The 24,797-nt window shown below is 40.1% G+C and overlaps 1 protein-coding gene and 1 long non-coding RNA gene across 5 annotated transcripts in view; one reads left to right on the top strand and one right to left on the bottom strand.

Annotated features, from left to right (window-relative positions):
• Positions 1-10,725: 10,725 nt before the first annotated feature.
• On the bottom strand, positions 10,726-11,958 carry LOC134172287 (uncharacterized). The gene is made up of 3 exons (XR_009967890.1): positions 11,819-11,958; positions 11,096-11,239; positions 10,726-11,002 (listed from the first exon to the last, which is right to left on the bottom strand). It is a non-coding gene; the product is annotated as an uncharacterized LOC134172287 (long non-coding RNA).
• WDR11 (WD repeat domain 11) overlaps positions 11,811-24,797 on the top strand; it is a 48,016-nt gene continuing 35,029 nt past the window's right edge. For 3 of the 4 annotated variants that reach the window (XM_062635311.1, XM_062635310.1, XM_062635307.1), the window contains exons 1-5: positions 11,811-12,025; positions 13,145-13,256; positions 17,561-17,714; positions 21,137-21,310; positions 22,425-22,611. In XM_062635311.1, coding sequence (XP_062491295.1) covers positions 11,940-12,025; positions 13,145-13,256; positions 17,561-17,714; positions 21,137-21,310; positions 22,425-22,611 — 713 coding nt within the window. In that variant the 5' untranslated portion in view covers positions 11,811-11,939. The remainder of the gene's footprint in view (positions 12,026-13,144; positions 13,257-17,560; positions 17,715-21,136; positions 21,311-22,424; positions 22,612-24,797) is intronic. The other variant, XM_062635308.1, reaches the window with a different exon arrangement.

Below are 24,797 nucleotides of genomic sequence, written 5' to 3'. Positions count from 1 at the left end.
CAGTGCCTGCATAATTAGTCTCATCTGTTGCAAAAAATACTTTCCTGTGAGTCATTGGCCCTTCCATATTTTAAAACCTGGAAAATGAAGAAGAAATGGGGTATCATTTAAAGGGAAAAATGGCTATAGATTTATTATTTTCTTTGTAAACGAGCAATTGTCCCTTGGTATATTACAGAGCAAACAGATTTCAAGGCCAGATTGGACAGGGCCTTGAGCAACCTGGTCTAGTGGGAAGTTTCCCTGCCTGTGACAGGGGGGTTGGAACTGGATGAGATTTAAGTTCCCTTCCAACCCAAGCCATTCCATGATTCTATGATTCTATTGATCAGACATGCTTGTCAATACCATATAAAAATCAAGCCCTTGAGATTAGTTGTGTTTAAACTGCTTTACAAAAGACTACAAAATATTATGGACAACAAGATTATGATTGAAAACAGGCTTTCTTCCCTAAAATTGTATAAGAAATCATGACTGTTTGCCATGCAAGCCATCTGCATCTACCCAATCTGTTGACTTTAGATATAGATCAGCATTTCTACACCCTGGAAGCTCAGGGGACTTAAAAGTCTTCTGGAATTTAAGATTTCATACTTAAAACAATTTTGACAAATACAAAACCTTATGGGTCTATGTCTGCTTAATTTCTATATGTGCTCAACAATATTACATGTATAGCATGCACAGAAGGTTCTTATATTCAAGCCACATAAGAGGAGAATTAACTTGTTATATGTTCTCTTTCTGGAAGGTTCCTCCTCTCCTTTAGATGGAAGACAAACTACCTTGGCCACCTTTCCCCTTCCAGAGAGAAAGCAACTCTTGTTCTCGTGAAGAAATAATGGAGTGAATAGCCTTTGCACCTCATCTCTTTAACTGGTAACCTCAGCACCCATGGTTGAGTAAGTAAGCCTTGAGAGGTTGATTGCTATGGACAGTAGGATTGCAGCTCGCATTACGCTGAAAATGGCCCTGCAAGGGCTCTCACATTTTATATTTAACAAAACCAATTTACTATTAGAAAGCCTTAAAAATTCAGAATACTCAGATTCTTTGAAGCAAAAGAAACTTAAATGTAGACTGTGCTTTTAACCTGTTGAAATGCAAGGCAGAAGTTTTAAGCAGTACACGCTGACACTTTATAGAGGCATTCTACAAAAAATCAGGAATTTAGCTATAGCAGATTATGGGTTTATTGGAGAAATTATTTGTTAAAAGGTTAAGCATTTTTTGGTATCAAGCCCAAGAATGTTTTGCAAACATCAGCACTCTGACTTCAACTCTCCTTTGGTTTTAATATTGCATAACTCATATCTTTTCTATATATAGTTCCTCCTCTGAAGCTTTCTGTGTCTGGGATTTGGTTCAGATTAATCATTCTATCTTAAAATCAGGGATATTTTATTTCAAAGTCTGTGGAGAATAGGAAGCTAGAGAATTGTTTTATCATGGAAAACTCATCTACAATAATCCAGTATATGAAAAACATCTGTATTGCCCAGTTATATTCAAAATATCACAAAGAGACAAAAAGAAGGAACATGAAATTACAAGGATGAAGATGGAACAGGACTGATAAGCAGGGAAAAGGTGCTTGGGACTCACATTTTTAGATCTCTTGATCTTGTTACTAATAAAGTGGCTATTTAGTTTGTATTAAAACTGAATATCACATCTACTCTCACAGCAGAAGTTCTAAAATCGCTGGAAGAACCAGCTTGCAGCAGAATAGGAAATAAAATGAAGGAAGCCTTTCAAGAGTAGCTGCAGACTTAGCCTGTGAATCACAGAATCCCACAATGGGTTAGAAAGGACCTTAAAGCTCACCCAGTTCCAACACCTTGTCACGGGCAGGGACACCTTCCACTAGACAAAAGTAAAACCCAACCCTCTCCAGGTTTTCTGCAGCCCCTTCAGGCACTGGAGCTGCTCTCAGGTCTCCCCTTCAGGAGCCTTCTCTTCTCCAGGCTGACCCAGCCCAGCTCGCTCAGCCTGGCTCCAGAGCAGAGCTGCTCCAGCCCTCGCAGCATCTCCGTGGCCTCCTCTGGACTCACCCTAACAAGTTCCACATCCTTCGAGAATTATGTTTATGATAGATTCATGTTTCCAGAAGCTGAGCTCTGTCATGTGCATCAGCATTACTTCGTGGTTGTCTTACAGTCCTTCACCTTTCATATTTCCCTGCTGTCTCTCATATGACAATTCAGTAGGAGCTTGGGTTCTGGAGCTGGGTTTGTTGAGCTCTTAAGTGCAAAGCTCTAACCATGGACTAAGACATCAGCTTGATTTGGTCATGAAATGATAACTGAAAGGGACTCTTAGGCCACAGAGAACTGGCTCCCTACTAAATAAGACTGATAGGCCCCTTGGCTGAGAAAGAGCATTAGCATTTCTCTAGAATAGGGAATGAAACCCTCATTCTGATACCGCAATAATCTTTTTGCTTTGTAAAACAAAATAACTATACAACCGATCTTTGCTTAAAACAGGACTGATGCTCTTTGTGTGGCCAGGGGCATGTTCAGGGAGAAATGCATGCCTTTAAGAGTCAGGGCATTCCAATGGTCCCAAATCACATGTGAAAAAACATCATCCCAGGACTGGAGAGAACTGATCACCTCCCCACAGTATGTAGCAGGCACTAGCGTTCTTATATGTATGTCATTAATCTATCAAATAATGCTTAATGTGTGATAAAATGTGAGCAGATCTTTTTGCTTCTCAAATCCATCAAGCTCCTTTCTTTCATGTTTTGTGCACATTGTCAAAGAAGAGGATAGATCAAGGTAGCCTCTGCTTCGTAAAAGTATGTGCTAAATGCTTCATGTGTTAAACACTGCACTGTGAGCAGCATGCAGAAATGTAATTTTTTCCACTGCTACACAGTCACCTGCTGTTTGCATTAAAGTGTTGAAGATGGGAACTTTGGTGACATCAGATATTGTGTTTTTAGTACAAAAAATAAGCCTCAAAACTTGCTGTTTTCCCCAAGTGAGCCCAAGAAATATTCTTCTTCCAACATCCATCAACAGCACTAAGTCTTACAAAAGTAATGTGTCCTACACCGAAAGCCTCAAGTATACTGATGCCACATGGTCACCAATGCAGATACTTATCAAATGATATGAATTCAGAATTAAGGAATCCTTAAATCCTTAAACTAAGCGAATTTTGGCAATAGTAATCTTTTCAATTACTTCCTTCTCAAAGGAAGATATATATACAATATGTCCCTAGTAAAAAAATATTCTGGCTTTCCATATTGAAGCTCTTGTGAAAATCCTATTACAAGGGATCTGGGGAGGGCTTAGCATACTGAAGAACAGAAATATTTCATCTAAACTTGCCAGTCTGGCAAAGTTTGCAGACAAATGTATCACAAAGTGAGACTAAACCAGACATAAGTGAACTGTGCATGTGTTTCATTAGGGAAAATATTCTCTTACCCCACAGAGGAAGAAAAACAGTCTTGCTTTGTATCCCACCTACTGTCGGCACTTTCATTATGCAGGCAAACAAGCTGGAAGCTGAACGGGCAGGTTCCGGTGGTAGAGACCTCAGGAGTGGGATGCTCCCAAGTGTGCGGCACAAAGAGCACCTTCCCTAGCATGTAGATACAGAAATTATCAGCACAGATGCAAAATTTCAGCTGCAATTTTAATGAAAAAAGGTACTTTCATTATCACTTAGCACTGTCAGAATTGAAGATTTGGCTTGAAGTGAAATTAATTTTATTGTTTTATAGAACAAAAAAAAAAAAGAGAAAATATTAGATAGAGACCTTTGCTTCCAAATATTGTTATTACTCTCACAATTTATGTCCCATTGAGAATGCCAGTCACCAAGTATATTATTGCAGTTATGGCCTGAGATAAATGGCTTCACAATGAATATATTCCTTCCTTCCTGGGTTCATGGGAGTCCTACTTTGGAGAGGAGAAGTAATGGAAATCTGAAATCATCCCCAGTACCCGCAGTACAGGAATAGAGCAACTCCTTTATGGCAGAGTTTCAAAGCAACAATCTGAAAATGTTTTGCAAAAAGAAAAAGAGGTAGAGATACATTTCCACAACAAATGCAACAAAATCCCACTTAATGCCATAAATTCCGCAGCCACATCGCACTCTGGAAAATCTGACTTCCAAAATTACCTTATGCAGTGTTGCTTTTTGACGGTTATTTCCGCATAAGTTTGTCTTGAAAAAGGAGTTGTCAGATGCTTCCAAATATTACTCGTGTGAAGAAATCACTATGTGTTTGTGTATTCCTGTATAAATTGCCCTGTAAATTGAAGTTCCCACATGCGTTCCTGACAGCTCTGCTCTATGACCTGACAGTGAGTAAAGTTAAAAAAGAAGAGAGAAATTCTCAAGTAGTTTATCTTTTCGGAACTGTTTCAGCACTGACTGGCAAGCTTAATGAGGTGTGGAAGAACACTGTATCCTTGTAGAAGTCCCAGAGATGTCTTACTCCTGCATTACATCATAGTTCATCCCCGATCAGAGATCGTATTTCTGAGGCATGAGACATCTTTAACTGATCAAACTCCTACAAAGGCTTTCATGACAAGCCCTGAAGGCATGGGGGTTTTGAGTCGTTTGCTTTGCGTGTGGTTTTGAGGGGTTTTTGGTGGTTGGTGTTTTTCAATCTGCCTTTGCTCTTCTTCTGTGCCGAAGAGCCAAAAGTCAGAAATTGAAAGGTAAATAAAATCAAGTACAGCAATACTGCCACAGGATGGAGGGCCTTAAATTCAATTTATCACATGGCTGAAGCCACTCAAACTGTCTCTTGTATAGATGAGAATGTACCAAAACAACAGCTATTATTATTTCCCTGACATCCACTGCATGTTGGGGGAACAATTTTCCATTTTAAGGGATCTTCTTTATAGAGGATCTGAACATTTTAGGATATCACTAACAAAGCAAAGACACAACTCTCTCCCTCCACTACTTTCAGTGAAGGGGAAAAAAGAATACTACTGGTGCCACAGAATATAATCCAACATATACAGCTCAAACAGGACTGTGAAGGAATGCATTTTATTCCCAGCTGGTAAGGCAGGGGTCTGATCTCCACTGCAATGTCAGTATTTGTCTAGAATGGACCCTTCAGAGAATGGTTTTCCTCTATATGGATACATGGTATTTGTCTGTTAATAGATACAGTATCTCAGCCAAGTAATTTTCTCCCCTGCGGACATTCATAAAAACAGGACACTTTATATGTCAAATGTGATGGGCCTTGTGAGGATTTTTACTTCTACATTACCTTTATCAGTGATCATAAAACTTGCTTTTTCAGCACTATTTCAGTGTCAGATCAAATAATTACTATACTTATGGGAAACACTTACATAAGCTCTTTAAAATCTGAAATCTTAACAGCAACACATCACCATAGGAAAAGTACTAAGACTCACTTGATTTTTTCTTCAGTAACTTAATGCCACATGAGAAAGCAGTTTAAAGCGTGAAAAACAGCCATGGCAGCAGTCAGCCTTACTGAAGAGAAAGCCCTTGTGATCTGCCTTCGCTCCGCTGACCACACGGTTTTCTCTTTCCTGCAGTTTCCAGACTCTAATCTAAACTAATTGCTATCAATGTCCACTTCTTACATGAGTGATGTTTCTGCAGAGCTGCCTTCTACACGCTCTGATGAGGTGGAGGCCATCCAAACCACACAGCTTCCCACAGCCAGTGCCCATGCTTCTGGGCTGTTCACTACACTGGTTTGCTTTCAGAGCCTTTCCAGAGTCATTTTTCATCCCTTAACCAAATCTCAAAGGCCGTTTGCTATTCCTTCCTCCCGGATGCACCAGTGCTCTTACCCTGCACTCCCAAGAGCCACAATATGCGAAGTAGCCTGTAAAGTATCGTCAGTGAACCAGCTTCAGAAGCTGATTTTTAAATCATTTTTATTTAGTATCTGGATTCCAGCAGCTGTGTAGAAGTACACTCACAAATCTGGGTATTTTATTATGCTGCCAATATAGAGATTGCACAGATCATAACTTTGTCCTGCCAGACTGCTGCGTGGCCTTCCAGTTCTTGCAGACTAGTTTGTATTGTGATCATTCTTTGCTTTATTTAAACTGGAAAACAGACAAATCCCAAATCAAGCTGACCAGGAACTCTGGTGCACTTAGACCTCGTGTTGCAAAAAGTGCATCTTTTCTTCCTGCCTGTGATCAATTTATAATTACTCCAGATAAAAAGAAACCACAGAAAGCACAGCTAGAGGCAAGTCACAGGTATCACTGTGCCTAGTAAGAAGGAAAACAAGCTTTGTACTGATCATTCTCAGAATTTTCCTGGAACTTCTATTTTTTGCTTCTGTTTCTCTGCAAGGTTTTGGTCCTCCACCTAACACGTATCAGTAAATCAAAGAGATCACAGCATTTTTCCTGGATGTTTTTCATAAAGGAGCAGAGAGGTTCAACAAAGAACCCCAAATCCCATAGCAAACCATTGTGTAACACTTTCATTTTATTAGGGAGGCAAAAAAGAACAATTACAAAGCTGCTACTGGGATTGAATATGTAATACCCTATTAGAAACTACTACCTAAAGCCACTGACACCTCTCAGAGGAAATGGTGGGAATACATCCATAACTTGTAAAAGAGTGGTCAAAAGACTGGTGGTGAAGTAACTTTCATGAGGACTGGAGGCCCATCAAATGTGGCGAACAAAATCTTACTTTAATGTCACTGTCTGCTTGTTAATGCCATTTGTGTTTATACAGGGACTTCACCTTTCACAGCCTATCTTAGCCTTTTATTTGATTCTTCAAATAGTATCTCATCAAGCTTTACAAATCCTCAGTATTGATAGAATTGATAGGAAAAGGTGTTTGGGGCTCACAGTTTTGGATCTGTTGATCCTGTCAGTGAGCAACTGGCTGTTTGTGTTAAAACTCAATATAATACCTCTTCACAGAGCAGAAATTCCAAAATTGCTGGAAAAAAAAACAGTTTGCAGGGGCATAATAACCTTAAGGAAGCATTTTGAGAGAAGCTGAAGACAACCTGTGAATCAGAGAGTCACAGAATGATTTGTGTTGCAAAGGACCTTAAAGCTCATGCAGCTCCAATGCCCTGGCATGGGCAGGGACACCTTCCACTAGAGCAGCTTGCTCCAAGCCCCATCCAGTCTGGCCTTGAACAGTGGCAGGGATGGGGAAGCCACAGCTTACTTTGTCGTGTCCCTACCTGCCCTTGTCCAAAGCCCCTCTCCAGATTTCCTGCAGCCCCTTTAGGCACTGGAGCTGCTCTCAGGTCTGCCCTTCAGGAGCCTTCTCTTCTCCAGGCTGACCCAGCCCAGCTCTCTCAGCCTGGCTCCAGAGCAGAGCTGCTCCAGCTCTTGCAGCATCTCCATGGCCTCCTCTGGACTCGCTCTAACAATTTCCTACCTATCTTATGTCAGGGAATTTTATTTTTCCCTTGAGCTTATAAGAGGCTCAAAGCTCCTCAGTATTAATTAGTCATAAACCAGGCGAGACCACAGAATTCTTATCCCATTTCAAGGAGGAGAGATATAATGGTTCAAGGAAGCTATTTGTTCCCACATGCAGTTTGCACTGCCACATGTTGAACTATACACAGTTACTTTGCACTATATTGTCACTTTCCATGGACGTCTTCCATCTGAACTTTTGAGGCAGGGTGATACTTTGACATGAACTGTCAAAATTCACTGGACACCAGAATCATGCAAGTCTTAAGAATGTCATAACCATTTAATGAAAGTGAAATTAGAATAACTGAAGGTTTATGTTCTTAGAAGAATATTTTTTGGGCTGTATCCAACCCAAATATTGGTGTGCAGGATACAATATTTGCAGCAATTAATAGCACTTTACTGGATTTAGATGGCTATTGTGGTTTCTGGACATTTAAATTTCTGAATTTAGTTTTAAAAGAAAAAAAAGCACAACCCAAAACACTGATAATATGGATTAAAACGTTTTCCACCCATTTAAAATGCAATATACATGAGGACAGTTTTATTTCTTAACATACACTTATACCAAGTTCAATAAATTACTGCGTTCACATTTTCATTAGCTGTAGTCATGGAGTTGCAGATGGCTCTTAAAAATCAGTCTTTGCTTCATTGTCCATGATTTTTTCATGAAGCATGTCTTCCTAGAGATTTCTTCCTCCTTAAACATTTATGTCATACCACACTGGGTCGTCAGGAACACCGATTGATTTATCAGTCTTCAGTATACTGCATTGTTTCACTTAGATTTCAAATCCCAGCTTCACCACGCTGCTACTCTTATACTAGATCTTACAGTAAAATGCACTGATGCTGATAAATTACTTATTACCTACAAAAAATATTACTTTATGTAGATACCTCATAAAATAGGAAACAGATGATTTCTCAGACTGCTAGGACATTTTTAAAGCTCTGAAATATCCCGAGCTTCTCTCCTGTTATCCATTCATTAGCAGCATGGACAGCTATTGCACAGTGCTGGTCATCCCGGGCACAAACTCTCCTGCTTATGTAGAGCAGATATGTGTGCACAGAAGCTGAACTTTAGCAACAGGCACCACTAAGAAAGCTCAGAGTTATATTAGTTGAAATTTTGATTTCCCTTCTTAGGAAAAAAAACCCTAATTTTTGAAGTGCAAATCAATCAAATTTGGGTGTGGGTATATGGGAATAGCACTCTTGTTCCCTCTTTGTGTCTGTGAGTCATTACATACGTGTTTCAGATCTACTTCTGTTTATCTGATGCATTTCTCGGGAGCTTCTTCACACTGTAAGTGTGCAGGATATTACACTGGGTGTTAAACACTGGGTGCAGTGTTTTGTCTTACTATTTTCATGTAGGCTGCAGCTTAACTTGGAACTTAAATGAATTCTGAGCACGAGACACTGTACAAATGCAGAGTAACAAACAAAACCTCCCTCAAGACCTCATAAAATGAATAGAGAAGTGGAAGAAGAAGTGCTTCCTTATCTAGTATTGGGTGGGAAATGAGTCAAGAAGATGTAGATCCAAATAAACTCACTTTCTGGGTATTGTTTAATGAATGGGGACTGCAAGGGTCAGCATTAGAGAAGGTGGCATGGTTTAGGGGTTGGCAAGTTCACAGTAGAACTAGACTGAACCCTCAGTGCCATTCATTAGCCCTCTCTTTGTTTTATTTACAACTTCTCTGATGCTGTTTCAAAGTATTTAACAAACTACTATGACAGTCAAGGTTGATGCAGCAGCAATCTACCTGCTCAGGATTATTCCAGTTAACTATGTAATGGCACCAGTGCTTGGAAGAGGTGTTGTCTGGCTAACAGAATAATCTTCTCTTCTTTTTACAAAAGCTTTAAATCTCTTAATTTCATCCCTCACTCAGAGGATTAAGCCACACCAATACTGCAGTCCAGGATCATTAAACTGCACGGTTCCAACTCCTAAATACTTTTTGAGTTTTCCTTTGCAAAAGACTACCAAAGCCAGACAGAAGAGGAGAATACATATGTCCACATTTAAAGGAGTTAGAGGACTCGTGTTTTTTTTCTTACACACAAGTTCTCCAGCAACCACAGGCAGCAGGAGTCACATAGAATCATGAGCAATGCAACAGTAGGAAGCTCATCCTATTCTCTGCTCAACCTGCTCTTCTCATGTTGACCACGTGCCTGCTCTTGTTCCAGGTCTTCTCAGACACATACTGAGCTGCAGAGTAAGGACAGGTACCAACGGGGTGAGATTTCTGCCCCCCAGATGGCTAAAAGAAGCTTTGACAGAGGCTGTCAGCATCAGCCTTACCAGACACAAGAGGAGCAATACTGCTCAGGGGACTGTTCTCTTAACAGATCTGTGCCATTTCCTGAAATCACACCTGAACCCCAGAGAATTAAATTTAATGAAGATTCTCTTTAACAACAGCAGACTGCAAACCGACCCCAGATGTGAACCGGGTAATAGTGATGTATTTCAGGGAGGTGTGTGAACGCTCAGCAGCAGAAGTATTCAAAGAAAGGATGTGAAAGGAAATATAAGGGCCAGAGTCGCTCAGTGACTGTGATAGAGCAGTCATGGATACTTAAGGCTAGGATGAAAGCAAAAAGAAACGAAACAAAACCGGCACCACAGAAATTAAGTTTAATTTGCAAATAAAGACAACTTGCTCCATATTTCATAATTTTTGGAGCCTTAGAAAAATGCTTAAGGAAACTATTTTTGGAGGAAAACAACAGGCCGTTTGGTAAGTTTTTCCTCTGATGACACTTAGTCAAAACAAAGTGAGACTGCAGGCAGTCATCAGAGCTCGCTTCATAGTTTGCTCCACCGCCTTTGAAAGTTTACATTTAGACGTCCAGCAAGTTCAGTGGAACCGGGTTAGACCACACATACTCCCTTGGAGGAGAGTTTCTGGATAATTTTTGAGCTTTTGAGCTGAAAGCTTTTGGGAAGGGTGACAAGTATTTGAGCCAGTGGTCAAAAACCATACGGTTTAGTATAAAACTGAGAGGGCTGTAGCTGCCAAATATTTCCCACTTTGAAATTCATACCTTGATTTTACTTTTATGTTAATTTTGGCAGAACTCTTAAATCCCAGAAATAGAATCTCTATCATCAATACCTTTATTTTTTTCCTTTTTCCTGAAAATATAGAGATCCCTGTTAGGATTACAAAATTAGGCTGTGATTAAATGAATTCCAACTTCAGATCATTCCCTCTGCAGAAAAAAAACCCAAACCAAACCCCACTAGCTTGATTTTAAATAACAAAAGTATCCACACTAATACTCAAAACAAGGGAGGGCACACTGAATTCCACCTGCATTCAAGGGTGCCTTGAGATGTTTCCATGCCCCTTCTTTGGTGCAGCTTTAGATACACTTGAAGCCTTTTGTTGCACAGCATGCTTTGCTGAATAAGGATGTGATTGCTCATGCTTCTTTGTCCAAGAAGAGTGCTTCACTGAAAGAGGACCCAATTCTCTGCTGATTCTGAATGGAGACCTCTCACTTGTCTTGAGGAAAAAAAAACAGTGCCATGTCAGGTCAAGAGATGAGGAGCATGACTTTCTTGAACAGAGTCTGCGATGGACACAGCTGTAATGTACCTGCCTTTACACGTGGAGATCTCAAGCTGAAGGTGCAGAAGGGCAGGCTTAAGATGCTCATCTTATGATGATGATCATATAAAATGGCAGATGCTCTGCCATTTGAGGAGGTTCCACTTGTGGGGGCAGAGGACATGGAATGAGCTGGGGTTGTACAGGGTACACATATATGAATTTCTTCCTAATGTCTAATCTAAATCTCTGTCAGGTTAAAGCCATTCCCCTTGGCCTGTCCCTACAGGCCCTTGTCCCAAGCCCCTCTCCAGGTTTCCTGCAGCCCCTTTAGGCACTGGAGCTGCTCTAAGGTCTCCCCTTCAGGAGCCTTCTCTTCTCCAGGCTGCCCCAGCTCAGCTCTCTCAGCCTGGCTCCAGAGCAGAGCTGCTCCAGCCCTCGCAGCATCTCCATGGCCTCCTCTGGACTCGCTGCAACAGCTCCACGTCCCTCTTGTGTTTACTATTTAAAGCCAAGGAGCACAACCCGTGCCCCAAGGCCCTGGTGACTGCTCTGGGTCCCCCGGAGGCTCAGGGGACCGGCTGACACCCGGACGCCACAGCACGGCGCTTGAGGCGGCAGGAAGCGGGCTGCCGCCGCGCGGGGTGTGCCCTGCCCCGGCCACGGTGGTGCCGCGGCCTACATCAGGCCCTCCGAGCCGCGGCGGCCGTGCTCGGCCCCGGAACTGCCGTTCCCGAGCCGCGGGGCCCCGGCGGACCCCGGCGCACGGACCGGCGGCACCGCCGAGGCGGTGCTTCCTGCGCGGCGGCCCTGGGGAGGGCCGAGGTACTCTCGGCCGCCGTCTGCCCGCGCTCGGGCCGCCCCGCCGGGCCCGGCGCTCTCCGGCCTCGCCATGCAGCGCTTTACGGTCAACATCAAGCTGCCGGCGCGGACCCTGACAGGCGCCCTCAGCGCGCCGAACAGAGGCGCGGCGGACTGGTGAGGGGCCGGGCCGCGGGCGGGCTCGGGAAGGGAGAGGGATGGCTGGGGTGTCCCGGGCCTCAGCCGCTGCTGGGCTCCGCTCTCCCGTGCCTGCCTGGTGCTGCCTCTTCCCGCTGTCCGGCAGCGGCAGGTCGCGCTTGGAATGTGCCGTTCGTGCAGCCGCAGGTCCGCAGGCTCAGCCTGCGGTGGGCGCTGTTGCTGCTGCCCAGCTCTGGAGCAGCAGCAAAGCCGTGGCCGCGGGTGAGCACGGTCCGGTCCCTTCTGCCAGCGACACTTGCTTCCTGGGCAGAGGTCTTGGTGCAATGAACTGCAGAGATCAGAGCAGCTGCTTCTGGTTTCTGTTCCTGTTATTTGTGAGGCTTGATGTAAAGCCCGTACATACATTGGTTTATGCGTTCATTGCTCTGAACAGTGAGTTCACCCAGCTGGCCATTATCCTAATACTGCTGAGACTTAAGGAGAGAAAATGATTCTATCATTCTGTAAACTGAATGAGCTGAACCAAGTGATTTTTAAAACCTGCTTCCTTTAGGTTTGTCTGCACTGTGTGTGAACATTGAAGGCTCTGAAGTGCTTAGTTTGAAACTTGATTTTCGCTTTTGACAGTTCCCACTTGGTTGCTGTTCATTGCAGCTTTATAATTGCCATTGGTGGCCTCAGTAACCTCTCCTCAAATCAGATGGGCCTCAGCAGATTTTGCACTATTACTGTAGTCATTGTTCGCATGCTCCCTTTTTGGCTTTAAAAAAGAATAAATATACTGTTAATTATATAATTGCAAATATATTGCTTAGCTGCATGCTTATTTATAAAATCTGGGAATGCACTTCATGACTTTATACATCATGTCTTGAATTTACACAAGAGGTTTATTGTAGATGGACACAAAGAGATGCTTTGCGGTGGGTTAGGGGCCAATCAGCAGACAGTGAACAGCGTAGCAATGTCATTTTATAGCGCTTTTCAGTTTTATGTTATTAAAGAATTGTTACTGTTCAATGTTTTGTGTCTAGTAGCATGCATTCAATTTACAAAACAAGGAAAAAAGCCTCATTCTTGTTGTGAAATGAGTTTTGTTCTTCTTTGCTTGTTTGATGCCGATATGTGCTTTTCTAGGGGCTGGCAAGGTTTGATTGCATATGGATGTCATTCTCTTGTGCTGGTAGTTGATGCCAATACCGCTCAGACTTTACAGGTTTTGGAAAGACACAAAGCTAGTGTTGTCAAGGTGAGATGTATGTGTTTTAAGGTATATTACTTGATTCTGGTGTATCTGTTATTTTTCCAAATCAGTGTAAATGCTTGACATCATTATTGCACTTGATTTTCACATAAAATTTGGTGTAAATTACCTGTATTTTACATGGTTTCTTTTGCAGCTAAATCAAACCATACATGCTGAAATTTGAGCTGAGGTTGGTGATATATATTTGTAGAAGGTATAGAATATATAGAAACATTTTATGGTGTTATAGAACACAGGGGAATGCTTCTAAGAAAGCTCTTAACATGGTGGAATTTCAAAGGAACATTATAAAATATCAGGTGAATCTCTTTGCAGATGTCTTTGCAGATCTTTCATGCTGGGGTAACCATTTGACTAGGAAGTTATTTTAAAGTTTTATGTCTTTTTTTTTACTGTGTTTTTACAGTCCTTACCTATGGAAAAGGAACAGTAGTAGATGAAACCAAATTTAAGCTAAGTGTAGGGTAGTTGTATTTTCCTTTGAAGGTCCCTGACTTGAAATTGCAAAGTTGGACTTGTGGTCAAGTGTAGAACAGGCTGTGTGTCTTTAATACATCATTTGTTTGAGTGTGAAGAATGGCAGATTCAGTCAAGGTTTAGAGGACTGTTTGACTGGCAGATGTAATGCTTGATAGTCCATGGCCTAAATGCTATATTAGAAAGCAGGCAGTAGTTTAAGAGGAAAAATAGATTTTTAGATGGGGGTATTTTGGTTGGTTTTGTAGTAAAAATTTGAACGCACCTTCTGGAGATTGTACACTATTTTTTCCCATGTGCGATTTCCTTTAAATGGACCATCTTCATATAGATACACTGATAGAGCAGATACGGCAGCTCTAGTATTTTAAAATTAAACAGAACTGTGTTTTCCTTGGGCTTGATAATGTATTGCATTGTGAGCCATCATGTTCTGATGATGTCCTGTTCACTGAAGAGCTTCGGCTTTTTTGCTGAGTGAAGTTTCAGTATATTCAGTAATTACACAGCCGGTGGTGTTTGTGTACTTCTGTGCAGTATAATGTATTTCTGTGCTACAGAGTCCAGCTAAGTGTGTGCATTTATAATAATAAGTAAAGTGTTCAAGTCCTGAAAGAAGATGTTGGGTACAGCAAAACTGCTTCAGATCCATTCATGATTTTGGCCAAAAGCCATACGCATAATGAGATTGTAGTTTTAAAAATGGCTGTAAAGTTCAGGAATTAGTTTTGCTTGATTAGAGAGAATTTTGGAACTGGCAAAAAGGAATGTAGAAGTTTTTAAGGGGTTAGGTTTCAAAATGGATACTGTATGTTGTTTTTTGAGACTGGTGTACCAACATGTTTAAAAATGGTACTAAAATGTCACAAAAGACTGAAAAGTCTTTTCCTCCAGCATATCTATATATGTGCCCAAATCTTTCTGGGAGGTTTGAGGATTTGCCTGAATGTTGCTTTCAAATGAGAGCTTGTGCTACTCTTAGGAATAGTGTCTCTGGTGACAAATGTTAGGCAACTTGTCTGACTCACAGTAAGGAGAGGTTATTTCTCTTGTTATCTCAGAGCAAAGGTGTGTACACGACAGCAGCCACAGGGTCAGCATCACTCTGAATCAATACCTTTGCTTGCCTTTTAGCAACTTGTTTGGGGAAGCATACCCTTAAGCCTCTGTTGTCTTCAAGCTGCCCTTTAAAGTGAATAAATCAATTCCAGTGTCTGTAATTGTGTAAAAGAAATAGAAAATATAAGTGTTATGGAGGTAGCAACTGTAATGATGACTCTGCTTTGAAATTTTCGCTTAGCTTAGCTAACAAGTTGTAGCAAAATTAGGTTTTGATCCATGTAGTGATATCATTTTAACGTGCTTCAGTTACATTCATTAGCTTTGAACAGTAGCATCATCTCAGTAGGAAACCAAATGCTAAAGTCTAAATAGTTTTTATATAACTTATAAGGTAGATTTTCAAAGCCACTATCTGATACTTTATTAACAGAAATAGACTGTAAGAAGATGACGAATTTATGGGAAAGAATGAAAGAATTCTATGGTACTTTAAGAAATAGGCATTATGTGAGAAAACATGAAGCCATGACCATTGCAGATCCCCTAACATTTCTGAGGAATTTTCTTCAAGTCCTAACTTTTTTTTCCTAAAGAGTTTGTAAATGCTAAAAGCATAAATAAGCTGAAGGGGATCTCTAAGAAGTCTGTTGTATATCTGAATGAAACTCTTTGTAGTAGAGATTCACACCTACAAAGTCAGGCTACAGGACATCTTCTTGCCAAAACCCCATGCTTCAGTTCTGAAAATACCAAAACATACCACTATTTGCAATAAAAAAAGCAATTGTTTCACAATCCTTCTGCAGCCCATTTAAGTATTTTTCTTTAAATACTTCCTGGCCTTTGACTCTCATAGCTGTGTCTGGAATAGTTAATAGTTTCACTGAAAATTGTTCCATATTAGATGTCCCTCTGCTCTTAAGGTGTTACTGATGACTTTTTATGGAGTAGATTATATCTGATTTTTTTGTACCTTTGCAAAGAGTGCTTGAAAGAGTGCTTTTACAAAAGGAAATTTAATTACAGGAGGATTTTTTTGCGCTAGAACAAGAAATGAGAGGATTGACATTATGTTTGATAGGGATAATAGGGCTTCATAAATTAGGTGTGAAAATTAAACAGGAACCAGAGATTACTTTTTTAATGTCCAGTGCTGCAGTAGTTTGAAGTCAGGGTCAACAGGCAGTGACCAATACAGCATGAAAATAATTTCTTTTAGCAGACACTCAAGCTGTGTGTGGGGACTTCATTGAAGCAGTGCTACTGCAATGAGAAAAGAGGGTTTACAATGCGGGTGTGCCACAGGAGCTCTGAGAGTGATTGTGCGAAGATCTCCTTTGTGTTATTCAGAACTTCAGGTGACAGCTCCTCCCGTGGGAAATTCTGTTTTCCAGACTTGGAAATTGCTCCTAACTAATATATATTTAATTTGGGAATAAATAGCTTTGTAGGTTCTACAATTACTTTTTTTAGTAGCTACATGCAGGTAGGCTCATGGGTAATTTTTATTGAACAGCAGGGAAGCAGGAATCGAAAAGCTGAAATTTGCAGATAGAGGACAGTCTCCCAAGAATTTTTTGTTATTCTGATAGAAACCTGCTTTGGGTTTATAGCTGGAGCTCTCTGAAGAGTGCTTGTTGTGCATGTGTAATGTTTGCTTAACTTACTCAGCCAGGCATTTGAGATCCATCCTGGTCACACCTCTGAGAAGGGATAGCACAGCACAGAGGTGGCTGCAGTGCTCCGAATACTTGTACAAACCTAATTTATGTTGCAAAGTTAGTGGTGCCTAATGATAACTCTATTTCCATGTTTTTAATGCCATGCTTTCAATATCTGCAAATAGCCTTGTTTGTCATTGCACTTTCTCTGTCAGGTACTGTGACAGCACACAGCTAGCTAACTACAGTGTCATTTTTGCAGTAAATATTAACTTAGCATTTATGTTTCTTTATTCTATCAGTGTCTTCAGTCTCTCTTAGGGGCGGAAGTTCACCTTATACCAGGTAGCAAAACAAATCCATATTGAATACATAGGGAAGAAGTCGATCTTCTCTCTCTATAATCTTGGGAGACTTGTAGACAGAATGTTTCAAATTTCAAGACACCTAGTTCTTGTAAGTATCGCCAGCTTCCAAGCCCCTGCGGCTTGAAATCCCAAACCAGAAAGTGGTATGTGGAAGTCAGAGGTGGCAACATGCTAAAAAGGACCAAAAAGATAGCAAATATCAGCAATAGCTTGACGTGGGACAATGCATAGATGAAAGACTAACCTCCCTTCCTCCCCTATACTGTAATATATTTGGCAGATTAGGAAAATGACACGTTTTAGGATGTATATAAAAGTTGGTAAGTTTTCAACTGTAATTTGTTTGGAAATCAGTGGGTTTGTAATTTTGGGGAAATTTGGGGATGCCCACAGAACCTTAAATATTGCCATTTAATTTCTTACATATATGTTAAACTTTTTATATACATAGCATATATTTATGGATTGTTGTAGATAACATCAGGACTAAAGATTATAGATTTGTGTAGTATCAACTTTGCAGTCATGCAGCACAGTTGCGATACACCTTAAATTTGCACAACTAATGGTAGCTTAATGCTATTCTTAATTGGCATAAAGATGCTATTATTGTTAACTATTACTATGTTTTTTGATTGAGTTTATGATTTGTTTATATAAAGTATGGTGTCTTGTTATATGATTGCCTCCTTTGACCAATTTTTATCTGTATCTTTAGGTTAAATGGGCTAAAGAAAATTACCATCACAATATCGGCTCTCCATATTCTTTACGTTTAGCTTCTGCTGATGTTACTGGAAAAATAATTGTATGGGATGTGGCAACAGGAACAGCTCGTTGTGAAATACAAGAACATGCAAAACCGATTCAAGGTAATGATAGTGCATGATGTTTGCGTAGACGTTACTTTATGGAGCATCTGCTATGAATCCATCACCTAGGTTTTGTAAACTATGCTCGCTTCTGCCATTGAATTTTACTGTTGAGATTACTGGCCTTCTGTATGTTTGCTTACTCATGTGTAGATGTAAGATTTACAGTCTCCCAGAAGGATGCTGTGAGATTGAATTTGCTATAGTAATACTTTCCAAGATCTGACAACAAGTTAGAGTCTATTTTTATCTATGTTATTATTTGAAATAATCATAATTATAGTGTCAGGTACATCTTTCTGCTTTTGAATTAGGGATGTAGTGCAGTTTGCATCGCACCTGATTGTTAATGCCATCTGTAGTGGTGCAGTATTTTAAGAGTATTACGTTGCTGCAAGAGTTTTGATTATGCACATATACTTTGATGACTTTTTAGCTAGGTCATTATATAGCTACTTCTGATCAAATATACTAGTATGATAACATACATTTTCAGTTTTACTAGGGAAAGAACGGGTTTTTGAGTGTCTGTGCAGTTGTCAGATTCATAGCAGCAAGGAGGCTTTTCTATGCATAACAATACTAAGATGTGAATAGTGAAATGGAGAAAGAATGAGGTACTGTGGAACGTTTAGATCAGAAGACAGTTGTAAATAAGATAGGTTTTGCATAGTGTTGGGAGTTGGTAGTATGCAGTCTCCAAACTGAGTATGACAAATCTGAATTAGGTTTCAAGTCTAAGCTTAAATGGTAGCCCAGTGCAGTGAAAAATACTCAATAAACTCTACCCGGACTATTCTGGACAGCTGGATTCTTGAAGGTTCTTTATCCTGTAACCAGAAAAAAAAAAAAGCTATGATCTCATTCAGGAATTTCACATCTCTGGGGGAAGTAAAAAAACAAAAGCAAACCCCAAAAACAATCCCACAAAAACCACCAAGCCAACAAAAAAGCCTGGAGAAAAAAGAGCTGTGCATTTATGATGATGTAGGCTTTAGAAGATTTATGTTTTCTTGTGCTAGAGGCAGGAATGTCTAGAAGCCTGTCATAGAGGTCAGTACTATCTTAATTGGTCTGATGAAGGACAGAGGACAGAAAATGTAGCCACTGGCCATGTCTAACACGATTAAGATAATATATTGGAAAGGAATAATAGTCTTTGTTCCTTGCTTTGTTTTGTGCTCGTCTATTAATAAGGTGTCATCCATCAAATGCTCCCTTTCATTAGTTAGCATCTTGTGCTACATCAATGAAAAAGTGAAGGTAGTGGTTAGAACTCAGAAAAGGGAATCAAAATATCTAGACTTCATTCCTTGGTGCATCAACAGTCAATATAATTTTTACTACTGCTTTAATAGATAGGTGCAATTTGTAGTTGATAGTAGTATTCTCCTGCTATTGTACAAGTTGGGGTTTTCCTTCTAACTACTTGTGGTAGACACTTTTTGGTCTATTGGAATGACTCGGAGCAGAGCTGACCAGGAGCTGGCTGGAACACTGGGACCTCGTTAGCTTTGTGGCTGTGCTACTCTGGCTGGTTTGCTTCCAGTACCTGGGCTGGTGCTGCCGGTGGACCACTTCCAGCATGGAACTGGCTCATTCAGAATGAGCTGGGGGCGATAACTCTGGAAGTACAGCAACAGCTACGTGCTGTGCTGTATGTTCTGCATTTGTGTTTATTGCTGCTGCTGTCCATGCTAGTAATATGTCTGCAAATTATTTCTGAAGTGAAATTTAGAACACTTCCTCCCCCCCAGGAAACTACCATAATGAGTTTCTAAGGATAATTTACAGTTTATTTGGACTGTTTTAAAAAAATTGTGATGATGCTTGTGTTATACCTGTGTTTTATTTTGAATTCTCTTATATGAAAGCTCTCTTATGAAACCAGGTTGTTTGGTTTTTGTTATTGTTCTATTTTAATGAATCATGTGAAGGTAGATACAATATTGTAAGTCTGATAGTGGGGCACTGAATATTTACTCTGTTGACTAGTTTATTAGGTTGATTTCTTTTTGTGTGTGTTATAAATTGCATTTTATTTACTCCTGATACCAATTCACTGAATGTTAGTGGAGCTTTGACTGTGCCATTTGCAGATTTCTCCACGTTTTCAGACCCAATGAAGTCTTTCCAGTGTGTTGGGTGAGAAAAAAAGTTAATAAGCAGCAGAATTAAAATTCTGTTGTCCTCAGTCCCTAATTTGATTAAGCAATAAGCTCAAACAAAAGCAGCTTCTTTTCCTTTCCATCTGTTTCTGAGGCCTCTGGCTTTGTACGAGCCTGTAGAAAATGGTTCAAATAGAGACTGAGCACCAGAGTGATCTGCTGGTTCTCTGTGTTACTTGCAAGAGCTTATTAGGGTAACAGCTGGAGCCTTGATGTTTTCATAAGAGTGGTGCATCAGTGTAAGGCACTCTTCTTTATTTGATACAAACTCTGCACTCAGCTGAGGAGTTAACCTTTTGTTGACTTGCAGTGTAACTGATGAGGACACACATGGCTGGATTTATTCATTTTCGTCTGAAACCCACTGAAGAGCACTTAGCAGTGCTCTGAAAAAGCTGAATTGATAGAAAAAGAGCTGAGGAAGGAAGGTTTTTTTTTTTTTTTTTTGTGACATCTTGATATAAATTAACATGCCTTGGAGAAGTTGTGCCTTGGTGAGGTCATGCTGTGAGTGGAGCTGGACTGTCTGCCCAACCCTATCTATTGTCTAAAACACTGCCCCATGGAGCCTGTAGGTAGCTCTAATACAGCTCCTTTCAAGTAAGTTAGGCATCTCTCTGTTCTTATTGATAGAAAACATAGTGTTTGGTATCCATTTACTTTGAATGTTTAAATGATGCCCAGCCATGATGGTTGGCAACCATACCTCTTCAGACTGACCCAGCATTTAAGAGCTGTACTCATATTCTTGATTATGTGTTAGTTGCATTTCACTCTTGAACTTCAGACTCTCTGTTTTAAAAGTATCTGAAATGGAGAAGACATTTGTTTCCAGGTCCAGTACTGATACAATCCCAAGTATTAATTGGGATGGTGTTATGGGTCATGGTGTCATCCCAAGTATTAATTGAGATGATGTGTGGTTCTCTTAATTCTGACTCTTCAGTGGTTCCATCTTGTGTATGTACAGTATGGTATGTTGTTTCATATAGAAATTCACTGTCCAAAAAAAATCTGAATTCTTTAAATAGGTTGTGGATTGTGTACATGTGTAACCCTGTTTACTGCTGCTTGTTAAAAACATATATTCAGGCCATAAAAGGAACTTATTTTTTACAACTGTGAAATAGAAGCATCTTGTTACTAATAAATCACTGTTAATTTCTTGAACAACAAGGGTAGAAGAAGAGTAGTTTTAAAATAGAACTTCTCTTGGAAATTCATTTCACTGTTGTTCCTTCTCTCTTTTGGCAGACATGCAGTGGTTATGGAATCAGGATGCATCTAGAGATTTACTGCTTGCAGTTCATCCACCGAACTATATTGTACTGTGGAATGCAGACACAGGCACCAAACTCTGGAAGAAAAGTTATGCTGAAAATATCCTGTCTTTTTCATTTGACCCCTTTGATCCATCACATTTGGCTTGTAAGTTTATATATATAAAATAGTGTGACCTGAATATGTGTGACCAGGAAAAATGTTAAGCTAAAATGTTAAGATTGAGATTAAAAATAATAAATTGGAGAGGATGAAGTCATAAATGCCAGGAAGTCTCAAAACAAAGATGAGAGGTTTTGGCCGGTGTGGAATCTTCTAAAATGAGATGCCATTTTGTGAGGGAAGGGGACAAGTAGGCATCAGTAGAGAAGTTAGAAACTGAAAAGAAATGTTTGTGACTATAGGAAAGAAGGTGTAAAGGGTGTAGACAGGGAGCTGGAGGAAGCCAGATAGAGACAGCTCCATTATACTGGCATAAAAAACTATGAAAGAATGGGTGCTGAGTGAGCTGAGTAGACCAATAATAAATGTTACTTTCAACAAAAAGGACTTTCTTTCTATTAAGGAATACAGTATGAGCATCAGTTTCAGTAGCAGTTCAGATATCAAGGGAGATGTAGTGCAGATTTAGTGACATTTTAGCAGGAAGAAACGAAGAGAAATAAGAGTCACTGTTTTAATCTTTAATTTAGCTTCCACACTCGTGATCTGTAATGAAACTGCAGTTTCCAGGCTTTGTAGTTGTATTGGTTTTTATCTGCCATACCACTCAACCTTCCATAAACATGTAGCTACATCTTTACAGCTTAGCTGAATCTTTGTGCTGTAGCATAAATACTGTGAGTTAATGGTTCTTTGAACCACGCTCTGCTTGAGAACACAAAATGATGACAGAGCTAACGTGGGCAGGTGACAGAGCTAACTTCTGTTTGCATTGTGAAGCTTAAAGAAAAATAGTTGATGAGAGTGAATAATTGCTCCGAACAGCCAAAAGGTTTGTGCTAGTAAGACCCATGGTATTTTTTTTTTACTATAGACTTAATATTGAAAAGTTGAGATTTATGGATATTAATTCTAATGGACCATTTGCTGCTCTTTTCAGTAGAAAGTGCCAGTTGTCTAGAATTCTGAGTTTTCTACCTAATACAGTATTATTAAAGCTATTAGCATTTCTCCCCACCAAAATTTCATTAAAATGGAAACCCACAATGAAATTGGAGATTGCATTTTGCTATATTGACAATTATTTTTCTTGGTACAGTGCTCACCAGCGAAGGAATAGTCTTCATCTCTGACTTCTCACCTTCCAAAGCTCCTGCGAGCTCAGGGAAGAAAGTTTACATCTCTAGTCCCCATTCCAGCCCTTCTCACAACAAGCTGGCTGCTGCTACAGGAGCCAAAAAGGCTCTTGATAAAGTAAAAATCTTAATCAGTAATGAAAAACCAAGGTAGGTTGCAAGTATTTCTCCTCAGATAATGTATTGTATGCCTGTATATTTTATAGCTATTACTAAGTTAAATCCTGTAAGGTAAATAGTTTAAAAAAGAGAATTTTTTTGGGGTTAGGCTGATAGATGGATATCCTAAATGAGGAATTATTTAAGAATACAGCATTGACAGTCATTCATCCAGTTCTGTCGTAAAACCAGCCGTATCATCCCAGCATGTTTTATATAACTTAATAACAATGTTCTGTCTTTGCTAACACATTTTCATGCATTATAGATTCAGAAAGATCTTTCTTAGAGGGGAAAAAAGGATGAAAATGGGCTCTTAGAATTTATTTCAATTGTGGAATGCGAAGGGGTGTAGTGACAGAGTAAAAATTATGTAAGTAGTATCTGGGAAAAGTTGTCATTCTGGTGTTGTACATGGTACTGCAGTAGGAGGCAATAGATTGGATATAAGGAAGAAGTTCTTTACTGTAAGGGTGGTGAGGCACTGGAATGGGTTGCCCAGGGAAGTTGTGAATGCTCCATCCCTGGTGGTGTTCAAGGCCAGGTTGGACAGAGCCTTGGGTGCCATGGTTTAGTGTGAGGTGTCCCTGCCCATGGCAGGGGGGTTGGAACTGGATGATCTTCAGGTCCTTTCCAACCCTAACTATTCTATGATTCTATAATAGTGTATGAATGCAAATGGAATTTATACATACCTAATTGTATATTTTCTTTTAAAACCATTTTGCGGTGTTTTGGGTTGGTTTATTTTCTTGTTAGAACTTCTCTAGGCCACTCTTGTGTAATGTAACTTTTTTTCCTTTTGTATTTTATATTTGAGTAATAAAAGTATTTCTCTAACCTCAAGCAAATGTGAGAGCAAACTAACCAGACTGTAGTATCAGTCAGCATCTGACAACAAAATTTGCACTCTGCTTTAATAAGGTGTTTAAATTGCAAAATTGGGAGAAGATGATGATACCTCCTCTAGTAATTATTTAAGAAATTGTGATTTTTATATAGCGTTAATAGGCATGATCTTGTCATACTGTGTTCCATAATGCCTGATTTGCGCTGCATCGGGCAGACCACCTGATTTGCAGATACTGAAACAGTATATATAAGGAGGAAATTCTTTCCTGTTAGGGTGGTGAGGCACTGGAGTGGGTTGCCCAGGGAAGTTGTGAATGCTCCATCCCTGGTGGTGTTCAAGGCCAGGTTGGACAAAGCCTTGGGTGGCATGGTTTAGTTTGAGGTGGCCCATGGCAGGAACTAGATGATCTTAAGGTCCTTTTCTAACCCTGACTATTCTATGATTTTATGATTCTATATGCTGCTGCAGCCCTATGTACACTCTGTAGTAACAGTAAATCGACAGAGATGCTGTTTTTGCATTCTCCTCATTGCAAGTTTAAGTTGTGTGCAAATATTGCCAAAGGTATGATAGTCTTCTCTTTTTTCCCCTTCTTTTCTATCTGGAACACCTGAAAAGACTAGAATGGGGAGAAAGGGAAGAAAAATTGTATCGGCAGTGATTTCTATGAGTTTAGAGAAACTTTGAGGAAAGAGAAAAAGGAGATTGTCAGGAAAGTGGAGACAAAAAGGGATTCAGACGCCTGAAGCAAGGACTGAGATGCAAGAAGTGTGTTAAGGCAGGCTTAGTCTGTGTTGGAAGAGGAGATTAAAACCAAACACAGCCTCTCAAAAAGGATGATAATAAATGAGTTCAGAGGCTTTCAAAACTGTACACAGTATGCGGATGATTTTCTTCAGTTTGGCTTAAGTACAGCTCACTGGTTGCATGTACCTAATGAACCTTGCAGCCAGTATTCTGTTAACATTCAACAAAACAATGAAATTTTCTGCTCTTTTGCTGTTTCCTTTGAGTTTTGAAGACTGTTATTTTTAATAGGATATTCAGTTCATTTCAAAGTAATACTTTTAAATACTGTACATACAGTAAATACTGTTCCAGTATTTAAAGGGTGGCTACAAAGATGGAGACTCTTTTTGCAATGAGTCACATGGAGAAGAGGCACAATGGGCACAAGTTACTCCTGGGAGATTCCAACTGGACACAAGAGGAGAATTTTTCACGATGAGAATAACCAGCCATTGGAATAATCTCCCCAGGAAAGAGGTGGACTCCCCAGTGTTGTGTACTGTTAAGATTTTTCTGGGACATTTAGTCCAGGTGA

This window comes from Pezoporus occidentalis, unplaced genomic scaffold (genome assembly GCF_034315485.1).
Source record: "Pezoporus occidentalis ecotype Australia unplaced genomic scaffold, CSIRO_AGI_Poc_V1 ctg45, whole genome shotgun sequence".
In the NCBI taxonomy this organism is placed as follows: domain Eukaryota; kingdom Metazoa; phylum Chordata; class Aves; order Psittaciformes; family Psittacidae; genus Pezoporus; species Pezoporus occidentalis.
Note: the sequence above shows the minus strand (reverse complement) of the source record. Positions and strands in the feature narration are given on the sequence as shown.